This window comes from Solanum dulcamara, chromosome 1, assembly GCF_947179165.1.
Source record: "Solanum dulcamara chromosome 1, daSolDulc1.2, whole genome shotgun sequence".
Taxonomy (NCBI): domain Eukaryota; kingdom Viridiplantae; phylum Streptophyta; class Magnoliopsida; order Solanales; family Solanaceae; genus Solanum; species Solanum dulcamara.
Genome location: NC_077237.1, coordinates 23,350,940 through 23,371,844, shown reverse-complemented (window position 1 = coordinate 23,371,844; position 20,905 = coordinate 23,350,940). Strand labels below are relative to the sequence as shown.

Below are 20,905 nucleotides of genomic sequence, written 5' to 3'. Positions count from 1 at the left end.
TAAATCAATGCCAAAGTCAATATCATGATCTAGATAAAGTCTAGGCAGGTCCGCGGGAAACACATCTATAAACTCTCAAACTATAGGCAGGGAATCAACCGTAGGTCCCTCCCTACTAATATCTCGAACATAAGCCAAGTATGCCAAACATCTACCAACCACTAACTTCCGAGCCTGAATAAAAGAGATCATCCCAATCGGCATGCAACTACAAAATCCCCTCCACACCATCGGCGGGATACCAGGCATGGCTAGGGTAACAGTCTTGGCATAACAATCTAAGACCGTACAATGAGGGAATAACCAGTACATGCCCAGAATCAAATCAAAATCCAACATATCAAGCGAAATGAGATCTTCCCTAGTATCTCGCCCCTGAATAGACACCACACAAGATTGAAAGACCTGATTCACTACTAAAGAATCATTGATTGAGGTTGAAACATGCAATGACTCAACTAAGGGCTTTGGACTCATACTCAGTCAAGGGAAACAATATACAAATATATAGGAATAGGTGGTGTCTTGATCAAATAAAGCAAACACGGGTTGATGATATAGTAAAATAATACTTGTGATCACATCATCCGAGGCCTCAGCCTTTGCTCTAGCTGGAGTTGCATAAAAGTGGTCTTTGGCTCCTCTACCCCATGAATTAACTTGGCTACCTATACTACCTCCTTGGGGACCTCTGCATGAACCCTGACGACCACGCTTATGATCCTCGCCCTGGCCTCCGTCTCTAATTGGAGGTGTTGTGTTGGCATAGGTCTAGCTGCCTTTAAATATGGTGTGGCTGACCTACGGTGAGGGCACTTATAAGACCAATGATATATCTCCCCATAGTCATAGAATGCCTGTGGGTGTTGGCTCATAGCTAAAGATTGTCTACCTCGGCTAAAAGAACCCATCTGAATATCACCTCGGCCTTGACTCAGGCTAGCACTAGATCCACTTTAATGGTACTGGTCACCCTTTGTAATGTGGAGAGAATCCTAGAATGGATGACTAGACTAGCCCTGCTCGAATCTTGTGTGGGATCTGTCAGATGATTCCATGGGTTTGAATTAGTGCCCACCCTGGCTATCCTTCTTTCTATTCTTCTTGTCGCTGCCCCCTTGGGCCTTATGATAGAGCTACTCAAACGTGTGGGTATGTTCCACCACATCCATGAATGATCAGCCCATAGAGACTAAATACTTAGTCTCGATCCGTAACTGGAGCCTCAGACCTCTGATAAAGAACTGAATCATTTCCTACTAAATAGGTAAGATTATAGTAGCATGTCTGGAGAGCTCGTGAAATCTAGTCTCATACTCCGATACCATCATGGAGCCTTACTCTAACCGCAAAAACTAGTCTCAAAGCTAATCCCTAATGCTCCTAGGATAAACCAGGCCAAGAAGGACTATAAGAACTCAACCCAAGAAACCGGTGGAGACTCAGCTAGCGTGGTCTCTAGATATGAATGCCACCACTGCCAGGCAGGATCGTCTAGTTGATAAGAGGTGAAGTTATCTCCTCTAGACTCTACTAAACAAAAAGTCTAAATCCTCTCATGGCAAGTAAGTAGAAATTTGTGAGCATTCTCACCCACAAACCTAGAAAACCCCTGTGGTGATAGTCTAAGGAATACCCCGAGAATCTTCTGCTCCATAAGTGGCATGATTCCCTTCAAATCATCGAGCTGAGCAGCAGGTGTCGGTGGCTACCAAACTACTGATACCTCTTATACAGGCTGACCATGCGTTGATAGAGTAGCTAGAGCTGGCGTACTACATACCCTCAAATAGTAGCTAAAATCTGAGTGAACATTGCCTATAGATCTGTAGCTGCAACTGGCTCAGATGAGGGCTGGGTTGGTCCCGAGCACACTGGCTGATAATGTATTGGAGCTACTGGTAGCTCTACCTCCAGCTCTAAAGTCTTCTATCTATCCTGGGCTGGAGCTGGAGCCCTGGAACAACCTCAAGTTTGGCCTCTACACCTCGCTATGTGATCCTTCCTATAAAAAAGTGGAACAAGTTCCTAAAGACATCCTATAGCCTCCGAAAGATAAGTCACAAATGTCTACGCATCAATTCGTAGGACTCTACTAGACGTTAGCTATGTACAAGTCAGACCGGTGAACCTGGGGCTTTGATACCAACTTGTCACGACCCAATTTCTCAAGTCATGATAGCGCCTACTATGACCCATTAGTAGGCAAGCCGACACATATCCCAAAACTGCGAGTAATGAGATGTCAGGGTAGAAGACCAACAATTTCAACTAAAGACAAAAATAAAATAACAGGAACATAAATGACGGGCTGAAGCAAACCAAAATATATACAACCAAAAGATCCCTTCACATAACCTGGAAGTCACATGTACAGAGCTGCTAAAAATTGACTACAAGTCCCAAAAAACCACAGAAACAAGACTGTCTCAAAAAGCAAAAGACAAACAAAATATATATACAGAGGGAAATAGGTTAAAATCCAGAATGTTGTGTGCTCACCCTCACCTCCGATCAAGACTGTAGCTAGTTCAAAATGAACATCGATAGCTAGTACTCAGACATACATCACGAAAATAGATGCAGTATGTAGCATGATTACGAAAACAACAGTTACCTAGTAGGTAACATAGGCCGACTGAGCAAGATAAGCAAAACTAAACTAAAATGCGAGAAATTAACAACACTAGAGATAGAAATAAGAAATAAAAGTAGGTATGTACATGAGCGTACTCAACTTACAAAGAGAAAGACAAAAACTAACTAAATGCATCGGGCTCCTATAAACCCAACGGGTATGCTCGTGCATAAGTCTAAAGGTAAAAACCCGAATAGACTCCCATAAACCCAATAGAAGCAAGCATAGTTGAAATAGTGCGGAAAAATACAATGAAGTATAAAAGTGCACCTCGCAACTTGAACTGGACCATTTCAAGAACCTGAAACTTACACCTAAAGCATGAAAACGTTAAGGACTTAAACCAAAGAAATATACAAGGATCAGAGTCTTGAACCGATATTTGAAAGTAACCAAGGTTTGGATGATCGTGGAATTGAACCAAGCATAAAAAAGACCAAAGAATTGAACCTAGGTAATAGTAGCTATAGACTTGAACCAAGGCTAAAAGAAGCGGTAGACTTGAACCATGGCTAAGTAAAGTTGGGGACTTGAATCGAGGAAATAATACCAAGTCAAGGACTTGAACCCCGCCTGGTGGAGTGAATTGGGGACTTGAACCATAATTAGAGCCGAGTCATTCAGAATTAGGATCAGTGGACAATTAAGAATTACAAGGAGTACTCCTAATTTGAGTGCCATTAGTAAATCACTACAGCCCTAACCACATTCAACCAGAATCAATAAATAGACTTCAAAAACCAAGAATCAAATGATACTGAATCGATGAAACGTAGGAAATTATGGAGATAAGATCCTAAGGTTGTATTACTGCCTAGATAAGGCCCAAATATGCTATATAAGTCTATAAGGAGCTAAGTTGTCCAAAATATCATCGAAGAGGTTCCAAGGCCCAACGGCTCCAAAATCACGCAATTCTATAGAAATCACTAGTATAAGCCTAGACTAAAGCCAACATGCTTTCAATAACATAAACAAAACAAACAGCTAACACCACAAGGTATGGGTGATCAACAATAATAGGAGACATACTTTAATAGACTGAATTTCTCAAAAATAGAGCCTACGACATGAAGTCTACGTATTTAGCATGCTCGACACCCAAACACCCCCAATCTCATACAATTCAGTATATCAATTCCTAAACATACTCAATCTAAAGAGGGGTAAATTGTAACCTACCTGTAAGCCGACCACACGAGCTTCAACTCAAGAAACCTGAGCTTTTCCCCTAAAAATGGCCTTACAATGCTATCACGCTATCAACAATAGAATCATAATGTCCGTACAATTATTTTGATATTAAAATTACTAAGTTTGGAGATGGGCCAATTTCGAAGTCAAAATAAGAATGTGGGGCCCTCTCCTTAAATTAAGGAATTAACTCCTTTATGCCACCCCAAAATTGTGCTAAAAAGGAGCATAATTCGGTACTCAATACAGCCCCAACACACGCATGCATAAAAAATCATATTTTGATCTCTATTAAGGACTTGGAATGCAGCTAAAAGAGAGAATTTTCCTCCAAAAAAGCCTCTTCAACACTCTCCGATCACTAGTCCAAGTAGCCACAGTAATTTCGGATGATTTGAGCTTTGAATCACCAAAAATGGTGAAGGAATGGGAGAAAAATTGAGTTTCTAATCTTTACAAATGAGCTTATCATGTCTATGGTATTAGTTAAAAGACTAGTGAATTTATCATCACGGTCGCATAGAGGAGGATTGCAATCACGACATACCAAGGAAAAGACCCTCGTGATTGCAAAGGTTTGACCCCACAATCGCGATGACCAAAAGTGGTCAATGCGGGTCACTCCTCTTCTCGATCGCGAGAGAGGACCACATTATCGCAAAGGGCAAGGGACCAGACCCTCATGATCACATCTAAGGGCCTCGCGAATGTGAAGACCATGGTGTCCTGCACTAGAAAAATATTGCAACAACACAGTTTGGCAAAATCCAAATCTCCGACGGGGTGCTCAAAATTCATTCGGAATCTGATGCGCGCAAAGAAACTATTCTACCACAACAAATTCGATGTTCCAAACTGAATGGTGCATTTGAAATTACTATACATGGTCATTTTAAAGAAAAGTAGGTCCCACACCCAAGTGCCATTTCTAGCCAAATTCCACAATGGTCCTCGAGATTAGACCAGAAGCCTTGCCAAGTTCATGAAAGGTCATTCTAGACCAAACTCAATATTTCAAAACTAATGGCACTGATGGGATTTTCATCCAAGCGCATTTTCCAAAAATATTGACCAAATTCAACCATAGGCTAAATTACAAAAGCTAAAGCATCAAATGCCCCAAACTCATATCAATCACCTAGATGCTCGCGCCAACTATGCTACTAGCCTAATTTGGCTATTCCAGAGCTAATGGAATCATCAAAATTCTATTTTGAGATTATTTACTTAAATTAATGACCGAAATCACCCTTTCAAGTTATCATAGCTCCAAAATAGTAAAATGGGCCTAAAACTCACACGAACGACCAGGCGACTTAACAGTCAGTGTCAGCAAGTCATAAATAACTTGATGTTACTACAGGAATATTTTATATGATGAAATAAATGCTTTAATTCAAAAAATGAGAAAGAGTGTCATTACATTAACTGACTACTTTTGATAGAGTTGACAATTGAATGTGGTGACATTTGCATTAAAGGTAATTGTGAGAAACTCTTTATTCATATAAAATAGTTTGATACTGAGTCAATAATTTTTTCTTTAACTAGATATATACTAATGCAACTACAAATTATTGGTATATAGGAGATCTTATATATAAGTGTGAAAATGTGGGGACCTCTTTTTTATGAAGAAAGAATAAACAAGCATTACAATTCAAAAAATCCAATCTACACAATGTGTTGTCATAAAGAAAAAGTAAAGTTGTAGAACATAAGAAGCCTGCTGAAGTTTTGGAACAACTGTTGTTTGATTCAGGTTAGAAGAATAATTAATTTTAATAACATCATATTGATATGTATACTTTTACTAATATTCATCTACAGTGATTTTACTATAGGTCCTAAGAGTAGTCATTTTCAACAAAATATAAGGAGTTATAACTCTATGTGCTCATTTACATCAATGGGTGGAAAGGTTGATGTATCTATCAATCAGACACGAGGTTCAAGAACTTTCAGATTATTTAGAAAAAATTACCATCAAATCGGAATCTTACTACCACATGAAGGATCTACTCCACAGTTATACATTTACAATACAAAAAATGAAGTTGCAAATAGAATTAGAGTTGTCAGGTTAGTGTGTCTATATATATATATATATATAGTAGATAAATGAAAATTTATTTAAATGACTTTATAAGTTTCTTTTTTCAGTCATGGATAAGATGTTAATAAACTTCATGCTCAAATTTTTACTAACTAAAACAAATGTTTGATGACAATAATATCTTGGCAAAGACTTTTGGAATGGTCATAGATTAATTTCAAGAAAATAACAACTTCTATGTAAAGCTCAAACTAATAGAAAAAGGAGGTGCGGATGGTAGAAGATATAACTTGCCAACAATACCAAAAGTAAGTGCTTTGGTGGTTGGTAACTTTGATGTTTCTCGATGTGATCGCGATATTATTATAGAATCACAAATTGGACAGTTAGAAGGATAAATGAGCTAAATTCTACATATTTAGGTCTACAATATCCTTCACTTTTTCCTTATGGTGAAGATAGATATAGAGAGGATCGAGAAAAAGGAAATTTGTTTGTATGAGAGAATTCTTTACTTATAAAATTTAAGAAAGAAAAGGCGAAGTTCCTATAATTGTGTCTTCAAAAAGATTATTTCAACAATTTTTAGTTGATGGCTATATAATGATAGAATCATCTCGGTTGAAATTTATCAAGACCATCAAAAGCAATTAAGAGTTGATTTGTATAACGTTCTAACAGATGCTATTTTACTTGGAGACACTGATACTTCATAACAAGGTAAAAGAGTCATTCTATCAGCAAGCTTTACAAGAGGTGCATGATATATGCTTTAGAATTATCAAGATGCTATGACAATATGCAAATAAGCTGGATATCTTGTTCTTTTTATCACATTTACTTGGAATCCAAAATGGCCAAAGATTACTAGATTTGTAGAGAGAAAACGAGTGAATCTCGAAGACCGTCCTGACATTTTAAGTAGGGTGTTCAAAATTAAATTGGACCACTTAATTAAGGATCTAAAAGAAAATCAAATTTTTGGACAAGTAAAAACAGGTACATAACATTTATGATTTAATTTGAATATATGATTCCAACAAACTATTTTTTCTAATAGCCTTATTTGATTTTTAATGCAGTGATATATACTATTGAGTTTCAGAAACAAGGGTTGCAGCATGCTCATATTTTGCTATTTTTCATGAGCATAATAAATTTTTATGTGCATCAGATATTGATTGAATCATTTCAGAAGAAATACCAAATGAAGTTGATGATCCTAATTATTATAATGCTGTGAAAAATAGATGATGCATGGACCATGTCATGACTCAAAAACTGAGGTCATGATGACACATTCCAAAATACATTTCTATGTGTAAGACTAAAAAGTAAAATTCATGTGAGACTCCCAAGGACAAGACAAGTGACATTTTAAAAGAAATGAAAGATAACGAAGAAATGATCCCAAAACCTAGTGTCATAAGTATAAAGAGCATCTTATAAAAAGTCTAAATCAGAAATTACAACATATGTCTCAAAATAATACTAAAGAATGAGAGATAAAGATAGACTAGTGAAGATTTGAATCCTGGATTGCCTCACTAATCTGGAGTTATAAAATCCACTAGAAGATCAGCTACCGTGCCGAACACCCTGACTAGAATCTGCATCAAAAAAGGACATAGAAGTAGAGGTGAGTACAATTCACATATACTCAGTAGGTTTAAACAATTGAGTATAAGGAAGTAATCAAACCTATGAAATAAACTAAGGAATGCTTCCGTCTTCATAAAGAAAATTCCCATTCTGATATAGGTGCCACCCATTTATATAGAACGTCGCAAGTAAAGTAAACACATAGGGATATTTTAGTATCACAATTAATATTGTCAATCAAGTATCACAAGTATCAATGCATTATAATACAATATGATGATGTAATGATATGGTGGTATGGTGGAATCAAGGCTATCCTACAACTTATCATATACACCTGTCGAGATAAGGCTTTCAGACAAGGATCCATGAGGGAATCGTAGTCTATATACTGAATCACAATATCAAAGTCTCATCAACTTTCCACCAAGCTCATGGTCAAGGATCAAGAAGTGTCTCATTTTCTTTCTCAAAAAGACTTTCATTGTTCCCAACTTTCCAAGATGAATGCATCATAATACATATGGCATAGAGATAATATTCTATTGAACATGTATATAGAAGGATTAAGTTCTCTAAACTCAATCTAAACATGATAATTATCCTCAATAGATAGCAATGGGAAGGAAATTTTATTAAAATAAATGCTCACCCTTTTTCAAATACAGTTCAACACCCAATGCAACCCCTTAGGAGGGCATTTCAAGTCAAATAATCTTCTCACACCTCTATCACAGATAAATCATGATATCATACATTCTCAAAACATATAAGATAGCAAATAAGGCCACCACATGGGCTACACAGCACATATAAGCCCTCACACAAGCATCACAAATAATTTAACAATCCCAATCTACACTATAACCCCATCCCAAAGTCTATAACATAAGATTAACTTATTACCCCATTCCTATATCAAGAAGGATAGTCAAACCTATCTCAATTTTTGAAACCGCACCCAAACGCTCCTACCGGATGAACAATCCTCCAATTCAATGTCTAAAATGAAAACCTACTATCAAGAATGAAACATACATGTCACAAGGAGTCCAATGACATTCATATTGCAAAGAGTCGGAATTAGGGTTAAAATAATCTAAAAATAATTAATTTCGAAGAAGGGTAAAACTAGATATTGACTTTAGAATTAGGTTTTATACGTAAAATAGAGCTCATGGCTAAAAACCCTACAAATTTTGACCAAGAATGGAGTTCAAAATCTCCACTTTAGGTTTAGGGAAAATCAAAAAATTTAGGGTTCAAAAACAAGAAATTGGAAGTTAAAATCATACAATATTAAAGGGAAATCAAGGGTGTTAGTTAGAAAATCACTTACCAAATGTTGCTCTTCGAAAATCCCTCTCAAAAATCACCCCATTGAGCTTAAGAACTCCAAAAATTATGACAATGGGGTTTCTCCCAATATTTTACTATTCAGGCAGACATTTATACATTGCGATTGAGAGCCACTAGCTCTCACGATCACAACGCACTGGGAAATTTTATATCGCAATCGCCTACACCCTTTTGCAATCGTGAAGGAAACAGAAATTGAGAACTCATCATAATTGCGAGTGCCCCTCTCGATCACGAAGCATATTACATCAACACTTCATGATAGCATGACCTCAGGTCGCGATCGCAAAGAGTAATTCAGGCTGCACCAGAGAGTAAAAGTAGAAACTGAAACACAACTCAAAAATGACTCAGGTTGGACCTCCGGGATTCATTCAAAATCACATACACAAAACAATATATGCACTCCTACTAATGTCAACATTCCAAACTCAATAGAACCATCAAACATTGAATTAGAGGTATCCGTGATCCGGAACTTGATATGTCTCAACTAAATAAACTTCAAACTTCAAAAAGACCAAACGAGCTCAGGACCTCCAAAAATTATAAAGAAGCCTCACCTAAGACTAAAATCACCAACTAAACCCAACAAAATCATCAAAAGTCCAATTCGAGTCTCCGAACTTGAATTGTTGGCCAAATTCAAATTTAACTCATTTAAAACCAAACTTTCCAACTTAGGACATCAATTTCACAAAAAATATCCAAATTCAAAAGAGAAGACACTCCCGGATTAATTTCCATATTTCAAAGTTGATGGAATTGATGGAATTCAATTCCAAGTCCCGCAGCTCCAATTGGTACCAAAAACCATTATTTGAGCAACTTAAACCTTTAAAACTCAAAAACTTGCACAATTCATAAATTTTCAAGAATTTACCAAAACCAACCATGTGAACTAGTCAATTAACACCCAAGAAAACTAACAAGAGGTGTAAAATGGTAGTTTTTCACAAATTTCAGAAAATAACTTTCAAGGTCATTACATCATCCACTAAAAATAATGTTGATCCTCAAACATAAGATAAAGAAAAGTACCTAGAGTCTAAAAAGGCTGAGGGTAGAGAGTCCGCACATCAGACTCTAACTCTCAGGTCATCTTCTCAACAAGTCGATGTCGCCACTGAACCTTAACTGAAGCGATCTCCTTATTCCTAAGCTTACCAAACTGCCTATCTACAATGACTACCGGCTCCTCTTCATAAGTCAAATCCGAGCCTAACTTTACTGCATCATAAAAAATCACATAAGACTTATCCGGTATATATCTGCGAAGCATGGAGACATGAAACAAAGGTTGGACAGCTGACAATCTAGGGGGAAGGGCCGACTCATAAGCCAACCCACCCACTCTCCTCAGAATCTCAAATGGGCCGACAAACCTCAAGCTAAGCTTTCCCTTTTTCTTGAATCTCATCACACTTTTCATGGATGATATCTTCAGTCCTACACGGTCTCCCACCTTGAACTCTAAGGGACAGACCATCTTGTCAGCATAACTCTTCTGATAACTTTGGCTATCAATAGTCGACTCTAAATCAAGTGCACCTGTTCCATAGCATCTTTGAGTAAATCAGTATTCAATGCATCCATTGCAGCTGAATTAAACTATCCAATAGATGATCGACACCTACAACCATACAATGCCTCAAATGGTTCTATTTGAATGCTAGAGTGATAATTGTTACTATACGCAAACTCTGTTAAGAGCTAGTGTTAGTCCCATTAGTATCAAAATAAATCACACATGCACTAAGCATATCTCCAACACTTGAATAGTCCACTCGGACTGGCCATCAGTCTGGGAATGAAATGCTGAACTCATGTCTAATCGGGTACCCAAACCACATTGTAATGCCTCCAAAAAGTTAGAGGTGAACAATGAACCTTGATCTGACACAATAGAGATAGGCATCCTGTGCAACCTCACAATCTCGCAAATGTACATCCTAGATAGATACTCCATATTATAGCTAGTTTTCAATAGAAGGAAATAGGTTGATTTGGTCAATTGGTCCACAATCACCTAAACAGACATACTTACCAAATGCCACGAGTAATCTAGTCAAAAAATCCATGGTAATATGCACCTATTCCATATGAGAATAGGCATTGTTTGCATAGGACCACCCATTTTCGGATGCTCATACTTCACTTGTTGGCAATTTAGACACTTAGCCACAATATCAATAATATCTCTTTTCATGCCACACCACAATAGTATTGTTTCATATCATAAAGCATCTTTACTGCTCCTAAGTGAATAAAATACTTGGAACATTGAGCCTCCTCCAGTATTATACATACCCAATACCCAACCTTGGGAACATAAATGCGACCGTTAATCCTCAAAACTCCCTCAAGGTCAAGAAAGGCTAATTTAGCTTCACCTCTCAACACTTTGTCTCGAATGGTCCTCAATTTGTCATCATCAAACTAGCGTGCACGAATGTGATCCATCAAAGTAGACCCAGCATCCACAAAGACCAAAATCCTATGATGTGTAAAAATATCAAGTCGGACCAACTGCCTGGCCAATGAATAAACCTCCAAAGCCAAGGGCCTCACATTCACATTAAGGAAAGCCAAACTACCTATGCTAGGTGCTTGGCGACTCAAGGCATCTGCTACCACATTAGCTTTGTTCAGATGATAAAGAATGGTGATGTCATAGTTTTTAAATTAGTCCAACCACCTACGCTACCTCATGTTCATATTTAGTTGAGAAAAGATATAATTAAGGCTAGGGTGATTAGAAAAGACCTCAAACTGCATACCACGGAGATAGTGCCTCCACAACTTCATAACAAACACCACCACTACCAATTCCAAGTCATGGGTATAATAGTTCTTCTTATGTATCTTCAACTATCAAGAAGTATTAGCTATAACTCTAACCCAAACCAACTTCCAAAGAAACACAAAATACAATAAAGGCCACACCCTCCTCGAGTAAGTCTAGAATAGGTGCTGAAGTCAATAACTCATTAAGCTTTTGAACACTCACCTCACATTCATCAGTCCACTGAAATATCATGGTCTTTTGAGTTAGGCTAGATAATGGGAATGCAATTGAGGAGAAACTCTGAACAAACTGACAATAATAGCCTATCAACCCAATAAATATCCAAATCTCGGTAACTGAAGTAGGCCTAACCCAATAATGAATCGGTGCCACCTTGTCCGGATTGACCATAATATGATCCTTGGTCACCTTATAACTAAATAATGTAATGGACTCAAGCCAAAACTCACATTTGGAGAATTTTGAATTCAACTTCTTCTCTCAACCTTTGAAGTGCTAAACTGACTAAGTCGGCCTCATTTTTGGAGTAAATAAAGATATCATCGATAAACACAATCATAAATAAGTACAAGTAAGGCTGAAATACTCGATTCATCAACTTCATAAAAGCCACTGGGGCGTTAGTCGACCCAAAGGACATAACCACAAACTCATAATGCCCAAACGAGTCCTAAATAAAGCCTACGGGATATTAGATTCCTGAACTCTCGACTAATTATTTCTTATCCAATGTTGATATTTATTCAAGTGATATATATATATATATCCAAAAACTCATTCACAATAGGGACTGACTCTAGAGTAGGAGCTTCAAAACTTTCATCCCTAACCCTCACAAGATGGTAAATGCAACCCTTGGAAACCATTTTTCAAGCTTTAAGGAATGAAATAAATTGACCTTTGAACACAGAATTACTACTCTTCCATTTTAGGATCAGCTCATTTGGGAATTGGAACTTAACCAGTCGGGTCCTACAATCAATAGAAGCATAACATGTATATAGCCAATCCATACCAAGGATAACATCAAAATCAGTCATCTCAAGCTCAACTAGATCACATAGAGTAATTTTATGGAAGTTCAAAATCGGATAACTCACATAGACTCTTTTATCCACAACCGACTCTCCTACGGGAGTATAAATGGAGAAAGGCTTTGACTCTCCTATGGGAGTATAAATGGAGAAAGGCTCTAATAATGTCTCAAGACTAACATCAAATGTTATGGCCACATAAGGGGAAACAAAAGACAAATTTATACCCGATTTATACCCGGATCAAGCAAAGCATAAACATCATAGTGAAAGACCCATAACATACCAGTGAAAATATTGGGAGTTTCCTCCACCCCTTGCCTACCATGGAGAGCATAAAACCTATTATTTCATTTACTACCATTTGGTTGCACTTGAGCACCTTAGGCAACTTGGCCTTGAGGATGACCAATCTTTGACCTTCCATTCCTTAGAATGATGACCCAGCTTACCACATCAGTAATACACATTCAACCTGGCTAAACACTCACCCTTATAGTTCTTACCACACTTCTTGCATGCAGGAGTAACTTGGATAATAGGAGCACCTCCTTGAGGCTTAGGGTTAGGAACCCTATCCTTATCAAACCTTAGACTATTGGCTTTTAAAGATCCTTGGTCGAAGTACTTTTGGCAAAAATAAAGACATCCACCATCTTTGGACTTACCATATGAGAAATCACCACCGTCATTCCTTGGCCTCTTGGACTCCCTATTCTTCTCCTTCAGCTTCTCACTCTCTATTTTCTCTACATAGGTCATGAGTATAGATATATCAATCTCCCAAATCAATCTAGCCATTTTGCATTCCTTTAAGACCATATCTAACCCACCCGGTACAAACTTGCTCATATGAGCTCTTGAGTACGCAATAATGAAAGGAGCATATTTTCAAAATTGATTAAACTTGAGGGCTACTCCCTCACACTCATACCACCTTGCTTAAGGCTAATGAACTCTTGCACTTTGGCCTCCCTCTACTCCAAGGGCAAAAATCGATCAAGAAACACTCATTTGAACTCCTCCTACATTATGGGATCCACCTCTCTAGGCCTCTCACTCTTCCATTGATCATACCAAATATGAGAAACACCCTTCAATTAGTAAGTGGCTAACTCCGCCCTCTCAACCGATCTGATCCCCATGATCTCAACAATCTTATGGATGCTATTAACAAACTCTTGTGGATCCTCATCAACTTTAAAACCCCAAAACTCTGGAGGATTCATCCTCATGAAATAAAAAACTCTAGTGGCTATCGTACCAATATTTGGGTTCACAGGAACAACTACTTCATAGTTAACTTGAGTCGTAATGGCTTGAGCAAGTACTTGAAAAGGTACTTAAAACTCAGCATTGAAAACTTGATTGTTCAATGGGTCATTCGGAGCTTGTTGCTCCTCTTCAACCACGTTCCTTCTAGTGGGGTATCTTTGTAGAGGCATATTCTAAAAATCACAAAGAACAAGAGTTAGAGGCAAAAGACATAACCACTCTACCACATGACATAGATCATAAAAGAAGTGAGACTTTTCCTAAGATATTTTGTAGCCTCCTATTTATGGATATGGCATGCTTCACACCAATGAATAAGACTTTAACCAACGTGGCATGTTAGACTCTCTAAAACTCTTCTAAACCTTGTGCTATAATACCAAGTTCATCACGACCCAAACTAGGGACATGCTTAGATGGCTTATGATGTAGTCTGTATTGGATATATATTATGTTGAATTCCCTTAGTTCCACAGCCTTAAGTTCATTACTTTTGCTTATATCTTATTATCTTGTTCTTTACCTTATGAATGTAATAAATGCTAAGATAGATTGGTTGGGGTCCTTCATATCCCGATTATTATGTCACGGCTTAGCCCTAATTTGGGTTGTGATAAACTTGGTATTATAGCACAATTCATTGTCCTCGATAAGATAAGGACTCACCAACTCTTGATATCTAATCATCTCTAGCCATAAATAGGATGTTCGTGAGTATCATCCATCCTTATATTATGATACAATATAGGCAAAATATGAGTTAGTACATTTGAATGTACTAAGTATGTGAGGTATGCATGAAAAAGTAAAAAAAAACATAATCAATATGTCATAAAATGCATGACCAATCATAATGAACATGAGTAAGGCTTAAAAATATTTAAAAACATATGAAACTCATGGTAAATGCATATCATAAAAATTCATCATGTAACTCATAGCTTAACTTCAACTTGTGTGGGATAAGACCTTTAACCGATATCAAAGACTATGCAATCTATTACATGGAATCCTATGGAACCCTCATCAAAAATGTTATATACCGTACTTATGTACCTTGAGACGTGTTCTTAAGCTTCTTGAAAATCTCCATGTGATCCCTATTATCTATCACGTTACCAAATAACTCTAAGGAAGGAAGGATGTGATGCCCCGTGATAGTGAAGGTTGGAAATAGAGTTATAAGTGTTTGAAAGGAGTTGGAGGCCAACTAACAAATTGTGGAACTCGACTTGCTTGCATAAGCTACTAACTTAGAAGTCCTACACACTTAAGCTACTTGATTATTCGTCGAGCTTAAGTAGCAACGAGTGCATAGGCTCTTGAAAGAGAAATAAGGAAACGACGCGCCTACTCGAAGCAAGTAGGTGATGCACCTACTTGGAGAAGCAGGTGATGCACCTACTTAGGTTTAAGTAGGTGATGCATCAGCTTGGGGTAGACCCCACTGCCACATGGCAGCATGTGATTGGCCGCATGGGTTGAGGTGGCATCTTAGGAGGCTGCCACGTGTCGCCCTAGGGGGATGCCATGTGGCACCTTCTAAAGAGGTATATATATATGTGTTAAGTGACTCCTAATTTCAGTTTCTATCCAAAAAAACTCAGCCAAAATAGAGAAAAACATGAGAGAAGAGAAGGAGGCAGCCATGGCTTGAAAGAGTTCAAGGTAAGTTTTCCAATGTTTTTCTCTGTGAATTAATTATCTACGGTGTTCATAAACCATGTGGAGATGTATATATGTATATATATATGTATATGATGATGACTAAGGAGTCATTTATTTAACCTTACGCTTAGAAACTTGAAAGAAAGTTGAAGAAAAAACATAAAGGGCCAAGCTAGAGGGGCTACGGGTTTGAGGCCAAGAAAGGTAAGGCCCGAGTTTCGTTCTATGAATTAATTATTTAAGGTATCCCACAGTTATATAATGATGTTTTATAACATAAAATTCCAATTTGGGTTAGCATAAAAGGGACACAAACAGTCCGCCCCAATTCAGCATACCAAGAAGTTTTCAAGATGCAGTTTTGGCAAACTTTGGCCAATTTCAGGTAAGGTGAGACCTTTCCCTTAAAATTGGGGTTTATGGTGTTGTTATGAAGTATATTATATGTTGTTTAAGTGTATGGAAATGTGTAAACATCATAAACATGCTTGACGTTCGAAACAAACTAAATTGGAGTCGCTATAGTTGAATTATCATCAAAGTAAAGTGTTGTGCTTGTGGTGTATTGTTGCAGGTGTGTGGGGGTTTCTTTCAGGGCATAAATTTGTTCTAAAAGGGGTGTGGGTGCTTCTGTTTTCATCCAAATGACCCCTCATTTTGTATAATTAAAGTCTTTACGAAGTAAAGACTAGAAACCCTATTTTGATATTGTAATTTTCAGCAAGTGGTTTGGAGCTTGTGTTGTGTAATGTTACCATGTTTTATGTGTATATATGCTGCATGGTGTTGTTGTTGGTTGACTTTAGTAATTATGTATGTAATTGGAAATTCGGATAGGGCATGTTATAGGGAAGGTGCTGCTGAATTTTCGTTAAACGTCTTAACTAATTAAAGAACTAGTCGAGGAGAAGAACAAGGAAATAGATTCCATGAATACTAAGGTGCAACTTAAGATGCTGGAAAGTCAAGAGTGGTTGATATTTGTATTACTTCCATGTTGAATAGGTTCAAATGACGATGAGGCAAACGTGACAAGGAGTAACTCATAAGAGGTATGTGAAGCTTTCTTTTGGCATGATTTTGGCATAAGTATGTAAAGTTATTCTTCTGTTTTTTGGCATTTCTTAGACGTAAGTAATGAATGATATGTATATGATCTTGGGGTAATTCCATTCATAAATTCCAAGCATGATCCATGAGTTTCATTGACTTCGTGATATTATAACTCCTATAGTAGTTGAGTTGTTGCCTTTTAGGGCTTCTATATGACGAAAGGTAGTATGTTTAAAGCCTGTCTCTTCTTTCCTTTGGAATGTCTTAAATGTAAGTGAATTGAGGTATGATATAAGTGTAAAGGCAGTTCCATTTGTAAGTCCCGAGTATAACTTATGACTCGAGTTCACTCCTAAATGCTAAGGGTCTTGAAGTAGTTAAACTACGACCCTCGAGCCTTCTATAGGTTGAATAGTGATTGGGTGTGTAAGTTCCTAAATCTGGGGTCTCTTAGGCATATTTATGATAATGGTTGGGGAATGTCTGATATGTTACCAAGTCTTACATGCACGTATATGCATTGTTATATGATATGTGGATCGGGCAGTTGTTCCTCGGCACTATTATATGTTATGCATACATATGGATCAGGCCGTCGTTCCTCGGCACTATTATACAATATACGAATCGGGCCATCGTACCTCGGCATCACTATTATGCAATATACAGATCGAGCCATTGTACCTCGGCATTGTTATATGAGAGACGGATTGGGCTATCGTTCCTCAGTAGTATTATACGATATGTGGATTGGGTTATCGTTCCTCGACAGGTACTTGCTAGATACATGGATCGGGCTATACGTTCCACAGCGCTAATAGCATATATATGCCTATTATGATAGATGATATATTTGTAACACCGAGTCTCCGAGCGGGCTAGATACGGTATGTGATAATGGTATACAGGACTTTATTTTGTGAGGTGCAGGTACAGTACCCTATTAAATGTTATACTTGGTTTCCTGCATCCCTGTTTCAGTTGTTATCTCAGTTATGTTATACTTATATACTCGGTATATGTATCGTACTGACTCCCCTTTCTTTGGGGGGCTGCATTTCATGCCCGCAGGTACAAATGTTCATTTCAAAGATCCACCAGCTCAGGATTTCCGCTCACCTATGATTGGAGGTGCTCCACTATTTCGGAGCCTACTTTTTTGTACTGGTCCTCTAGTGTATATATGTATTTGTTTATTCAGGGGTACAGCAGGGGCCCTATCCTGCCATATGTTACCGTACTATTGTTAGAGGTCTGTAGACATATATGTATGGGTTGTTCATGAGTTTATTTCGGTTATGCCTATACGGCACATTGTAAATGTTTTTATGTTATGGCAGGCTTGCATTCTCTTTTATGATATGATACGAATGAAGGAGGCTACATGAACATGAAAAAGTTTTAACCCATTGAGGTTTTTGTGAGCGGTATCACATTATAAATAGTCTAATTTGACAAAATTTGATAGGTAGGTACACGGGGTTCCAGGTCGGACCCTTATTGTGGCCTACGGGGTTGGGTCGTGATAGAAGTAGTATCAGAGCAGTTCGTCTTCGGAGTGTCTACAGACCGTGTCTAGTAGAGTCTTGATTATCGATGTATTGCACGCCACATCTATAAATAGGAGGCTACAAGACATTTAGGATGTTACTCTTCTTTCATAACTAAAGATCGTGTGATAGAGCTGAGTCATAGGAAGTGAAATTCCTTAAAATAACCTCTGATTTTAGCAGAAGGACAACATTGATAGAAGAAAGTAACTGATGATATTAGAAGTTACCAAGCATGCAGGTAAGCCAAGGCATGAAAGATATGTTCCAGGTAAGGTATTGAAGTATGATTGAAATATAAAGTTGAAAACTGAAAGAAAAGTAGACAGGGAAGTGTAACAGATGCAGTTCGAAGTTGGACATACGAGGTAAGTCCATTATTTTTTATACTATTGTTGATATTGAAAGCCCTGTATGGCTGTGATATGAGGTGATATTGAAAGCCCTATGTGGCTGTTATGTGAGATGAATATATATGTTGGCCCTGTGAGGCATTGTTGGTATTTCCTGCATGCAGGTTTTGGGGATAGTTAAGAAATATAGAGGACACTCTGTCAAAATTCTCCTAGAACAAGGAAAGGAAATAATAAGATTCGGCAAGAAAAGGAAACTTAGCCCAAACTACATTAGAACATTTCAACTTGCTCGTAAGATAGACAAAGTTACTTGTAAATTAAACTCACCGCCTGATTTGGAAACCATACGCCCAGTCTATCAGATATGGATGCTTCGCAAATGTACTTGTGATCCACCCAGAGTATATCCCATAAATGAAGTCCATGAAATGGAAGAGTTATCCTACGAGGAGCAATTTATCACCATCTTGGATTGGCAAATTAGAAGGTTGCGAACTGAGGATGTGACTTCCGTCAAAGAAGTATGGCAAAACAAAAGCAAAGGGAGGGGATGGCAACTGTTATAGAGAATGCCCAAAATCCCCCTAAAACCCTATAAGACAAGTTAACATTCGAGGAAGAATGTTCTCAAGGGGGGAAAGATGTTATATCCCGTACTTCTGTACCTTGAGACATGTTCTTAAGCTTTTTGAAAATATCCATGTGATCCCTATTATCTATCACGTTACTAAATAACTCTAAGGAAGGGAGGATATGATGCCCCATGATAGTAAAGGTTGGAAATATAGTTATAAGTATTTGAAAGGAGTTGGAGGCCAACTAACAAATCGTGGAACTCGACTTACTTGCGTAAGATAGTAACTTAGAAGTCCTATACACTTAAGCTACTTGAGTATACGTCAAGCTTAAGTAGCAAGGAGTGCATAGGCTCTTGAAGTAAGACAAAATTACAAGCTCATGAAAGAGAAATAAAGAAACGAGGTACCTACTCAAAGCAAGTAGGTGATGCACCTACTTGGACAAGCAGGTGATGCACCTACTTAGGGTTAAGTAGGTGATGCAGCAGCTTGGGGTGGACCCCACTGCCACATGGTGATATGTGATGGGCCACATGGGTTGAGGTGGCACTCTAGGAGGCTGCCACATGTCACCCTAGGGGGATGCCACGTGGCACCTTTTAAAGAGGTATATATATATATGTATTAAGTGACTCTTAATTTCAGTTTCTATCCAAAAAAACTGAGCCAAAATAGAGAAAAACGTGAGAGAAGAGAAGGAGGCAGCCATGGCTTGAAAGAGTTCAAGGTAAGTTTTCCAACATTTTCCTCCGTGAATTAATTATCCACGGTATTCCTCAACCACGTAGAGATGTATATATGTATATATATGTATATGATGATGACTAAGGAGTCGTTTCTTTAACCTTACACTTAGAAACTTGAAAGAAAGTTGAAGGAAAAACTTAAAGGGCCAAGCTAGAGGGGCTACAGGTTTGAGGCCAAGAAAGGTAAGGCCCGAGTTTCATTCTGTGAATTAATTATTTAAGGTATCCCACAGTTATATAATGATGTTTTATAACATAAAATTCCAATTTGGGTTAGCATAAAAGGGACACAAACAGTCCGCCCCAATTCAGCATACCAAGAAGTTTTCAAGATGCAGTTTTGGCAAACTTTGGCCAATTTCAGGTAAGGTGAGACCTTTCCCTTAAAATTGGGGTTTATGGTGTTGTTATAAAGTATATTATATGTTGTTTAAGTGGCTGGAAATGTGTAAACATCATAGACATGCTTGACGTTCGAAACAAACTAAATTGGAGTCGCTATAGTTGAATTGTCATCAAAGTAAAGTGTTGTGCTTGTGGTGTACTGCTGCAGGTGTGTGGGGGTTTCTTTCAGGGAATAAATTTGTTCTAAAAGGGGTGTGGGTGCTTCTATTTTCATCCAAATTACCCCTCATTTTGTATAATTAAAGTCTTTCCGAAGTAAAGACTAGAAACCCTATTTTGATATTGTAATTTTCAGCAAGTGGTTTGGAGCTTGTGTTGTGTAATGTTACCATGTTTTATGTGTATATATGCTGCATGGTGTTGTTGTTGGTTGACTTTAGTAATTAGGTATGTAATTGGAAATTCGGATAGGGCATGTTATAGGGAAGGTGCTGCTCAATTTTCGTTAAACGTCTTAACTAATTAAAGAACTAGTCGAGGAGAAGAACAAGGAAATAGATTCCATGAATACTAAGGTGCAACTTAAGATGCTGGAAAGTCAAGAGTGGTTGATATTTGTATTACTTCCATGTTGAATAGGTT

General features: G+C 37.8%; 1 protein-coding gene across 1 annotated transcript; it reads right to left on the bottom strand.

The window, feature by feature from the left end:
- Positions 1-9,942: 9,942 nt before the first annotated feature.
- Positions 9,943-13,493, bottom strand: LOC129892239 (uncharacterized). The gene is made up of 2 exons (XM_055967800.1): positions 13,361-13,493; positions 9,943-10,400 (listed from the first exon to the last, which is right to left on the bottom strand). Exons 1-2 carry the CDS (start codon positions 13,491-13,493, stop codon positions 9,943-9,945), a joined length of 591 nt encoding a protein of 196 aa, XP_055823775.1.
- Between the last annotated feature and the right edge of the window lie 7,412 nt (positions 13,494-20,905).

Excerpts from the sequence above, each read along its gene's own strand:
- LOC129892239 (XM_055967800.1), bottom strand. The coding sequence starts at position 13,493 with ATGGCTAGATTGATTTGGGAGATTGATATATCTATACTCATGACCTAT. Across the intron at positions 10,401-13,360 it reads CGGTGGTGATTTCTCATATG|GTGCACTTGATTTAGAGTCG; the intron begins GTAAGTCCAAAG and ends GCTATGGAACAG.